Genomic DNA, 3,165 nt, shown 5'->3' with positions numbered 1-3,165 from the left:
TTTTTTGGTTTTTTAATTATATATAAAAATTGAAAGGAGCTGTCAAAATGAAAAACTAAACTGGTAGGCCAATTGAAACCAATTAAGTAAAGAGATGGCCAATTAATATGCTTCAAAGTCTTCAAAAAACCAGTAATATCGGCATCTCACATACTTTGCCAAGCAACCTTTTTCTAGTAAATTTTATAGTGACCTTTTATGTATTTAATTATTACAATAACATTTTTGATAAAAAATGTATACCAATCCCCTTCTTGATTGCTCTCACTCTGGTCACTGGTACAGCCATGCTGTATTCCCCAAAAGTCTAGAATACATAATGAAATCCATGGTTCTTTACAATTAGGCACAAGCTAGAGGAAGTGCAACAAACAGAGCCGAATTGTTTAATAAAGTCAGTAGAAATGACGGCACTGTTATCTTATCTTTGTGCGAAATCAAAATGTATATATGCAACATACATCTAACCAAATTGCGCACAGATCTTCTTGCATCGTTTTGGCGTGAGAATCGAGCGGAGAAGCAAAGTACAACCAACTTATGCCACATCATACTTGCAAAGCATATTTATACCCTTACTAAGTAAAGTATCACACATCAGCTACAAACTCCAAACAATATGTTGCACTTCAATTGTTGCTCCGTGGCCGTTCTATTCGCCACCGCTCAGTTTGTTTGTGCGCAGACTGAGGTGGAGCTTCTCTCTGATCCCAGTTTTGAAAACGAGGATTCCTCATGGGAATCCGTAGGTAATGGCTACTCACGTACTACCAATGAGCAATCCATTGGCGAGTATAGTGCACAACTGGAGGGACCGGCAGTGGACTGGTCTGGCGTGAAACAGGTAGTGCAAATGGACGGCGACACACGAGCGTTGACAATTTCGGGCAGGGGCATGGTCAATGACGAACTTGAAGAGGAGATCAACTCCAACGAAGACTTTGCGCTGTGGGTGCAGCTTGAATATGAGGATAATAGCTACGACCCATACGATTACACTTTGGTGGCCTCGGAGATTGAGGTAAGTATATTCGACATGCAATGGATCCGGGGTTGTAGAAAATGCGAACATAGTAAATATGGATTAGTGGGTGTCTGTTGTTGTAGTAGGTCTGCGGGTGTATACGACGGTGTGAGTATGCAACAACCATTTTTGCGTTTGATATTTTATTTGTACTTTTCAGTGACAATGCAAGGTATATATTTCAAACACGAAGTTGGTGAGAAATGTTTAATATGCATTCCAATCTGGCGCAGGACAGGACGAAGTGACATTGATAGCTATATACCATTGATACAAATTAATACGAACTGCGCCTGTGTTTGCCTGTTCTCTGGCACGAAGTACGCTCAATCATACACAACCATAAGACAGGATATTTCGGCGCTCAAATCTGATTTCCACCTACCACATCTTCTATCAATACAGTCGTGGTCGTGGAAGTCCTTTGTACCCGTAACTATTGAGCCACCCCGTCCCATCAAAACGCTGACCTTACAATGCGGTATCCGCAAAGTGTCTGGAGGCGTCGCCTGGTGCGATGAGCTCAGTGTTAAAGCCAAAACTCCAGTCGCAGAAGATACTGCACCCGTTGTCCCTCCGACAGTGGAGGATTGTCGTTGCAACCGCTGGGGCTCCTGGGACGCATGCACAGTCAGCTGCGGCGGTGGTGTGATGTCGCGTGAACGTGAATGTCTGGACTCTCTCAGCGATGATAATGACGAGTCGGGACTCTGTCAGACCATAGAGACAGTGAGCTGTAATGCAGAACCCTGTTCCGCAGAGGATGATAACTGCTATTGCTCCGACTGGGAGGCCATGGCAGAGTGCACAGCTTCGTGTGGGGGGGGCATGCAAGCACAGGAGCGCGTGTGCCACGCCGATGCCGCACTGCAGGAGTTGAATGCTGCCTGTTTGGTCATGCGCCAGAACCCCTGCAATCCACAGGAATGCCCCGTCGCAGAAGAGACTTGCGAGTGCCAGGTATGGAGCGAGTTTACTGTGTGCGAGGCCACGCAGGGTGAGTGTGGGATGGGATCCATCACACGTGAGCGAGCATGCGCTAATCAGTTTATCCACAACGGTACAACACCATGTGCTATTGTGGAGGAGCTCGCTTGTCAGATACCATGTAAAGCCAGCGAGGACGATGGCGCTACTGAGGTCGAAAACACTGCCACTGCTGTCGAGAACACTGACAAGGCCGAAGGACCAAAGAAGGCAGTGATACCAGATTCGTTTGTGAGCGTTGACGCAGCAAGCGCCGGATCGGAGCCACAGACTTCCTCAACTGAAAACGGAAACAAGGGTTCTAACGCCGGTGTGATTGCTGGCGTTGTTGTTGGACTGCTACTTCTGTTTGCCGTGTCGGGTGGTGGGTACGCATACTACCGCTACAAACAGGCCAGGGATCGAAAAGACGCCGACAATATGCCGCATTCGTCCTCGTATAGCACCAGCCAGGCTAACACCACAATGGCCGACAATGTATCCGTCTCGAGTGCTCCACTGAACCAGCGCGTGAGTGAGTGGCGTTCACGTCTTGCGAGACAGCCTGCCGCCCCAGCTATATTATCCGCTGACGCTGATAAGAAGTCCAACGGCCCTAACCGTCCACCTCGATACGAGTCTGCTGTTACTGTGTAATAGGTAGATAGATCGTACATAGATCCCAGCTTAAATTGTTGTTTGGTATCACTTCTAGATTTTAACTATAGTCATTTGCATGATTGACCGGTTCTACGGCAGCTTGAAGTCTCGTTGATGAGATTAGAGAGGTATACTCATAAGGATTGACAAATTGATATTCCAGAATCGACATATTGTATACTCTAACAAAGCCGACTTTCAGATTTGGTTGACTGCGAAGCTCTACCGCGTGTTTGTTTTAGAACGTTGCCTAGTGCTACGTCAGAACTCGAATAAATTATTAACCCCCTTTGGGATTATTCTAACTCGTCACCCGAATAAATTATTAACCCCCTTTGGGGATATTCTAACTCTTCACTCGCTCTTGAATATGACAAGTATAGTATAATCCGTCTATTTTATTGTTCGCGCCGTACAAGTATTTGTGCTACTATTTGCAGTAATATATCTAGATCTATCTATCTATCTATATATAATATATATATATAAATACAAACACACACACACACACACAC

At 45.5% G+C, this 3,165-nt stretch overlaps 1 protein-coding gene across 1 annotated transcript; it reads left to right on the top strand.

The window, feature by feature from the left end:
* Nucleotides 1–357: 357 nt before the first annotated feature.
* On the top strand, nt 358–2,961 carry SARC_13363 (hypothetical protein). The gene is made up of 2 exons (XM_014292507.1): nt 358–1,021; nt 1,430–2,961. The coding sequence occupies exons 1-2, from the start codon at nt 620–622 to the stop codon at nt 2,645–2,647; spliced, it is 1,620 nt and encodes a 539-aa protein (XP_014147982.1). The 5' UTR covers nt 358–619; the 3' UTR covers nt 2,648–2,961.
* The last annotated feature ends 204 nt before the right edge of the window (nt 2,962–3,165 follow it).

This window comes from Sphaeroforma arctica (genome assembly GCF_001186125.1).
Source record: "Sphaeroforma arctica JP610 unplaced genomic scaffold supercont1.3192, whole genome shotgun sequence".
NCBI classification, from domain to species: Eukaryota; class Ichthyosporea; order Ichthyophonida; genus Sphaeroforma; species Sphaeroforma arctica.
Note: the sequence above shows the minus strand (reverse complement) of the source record. Positions and strands in the feature narration are given on the sequence as shown.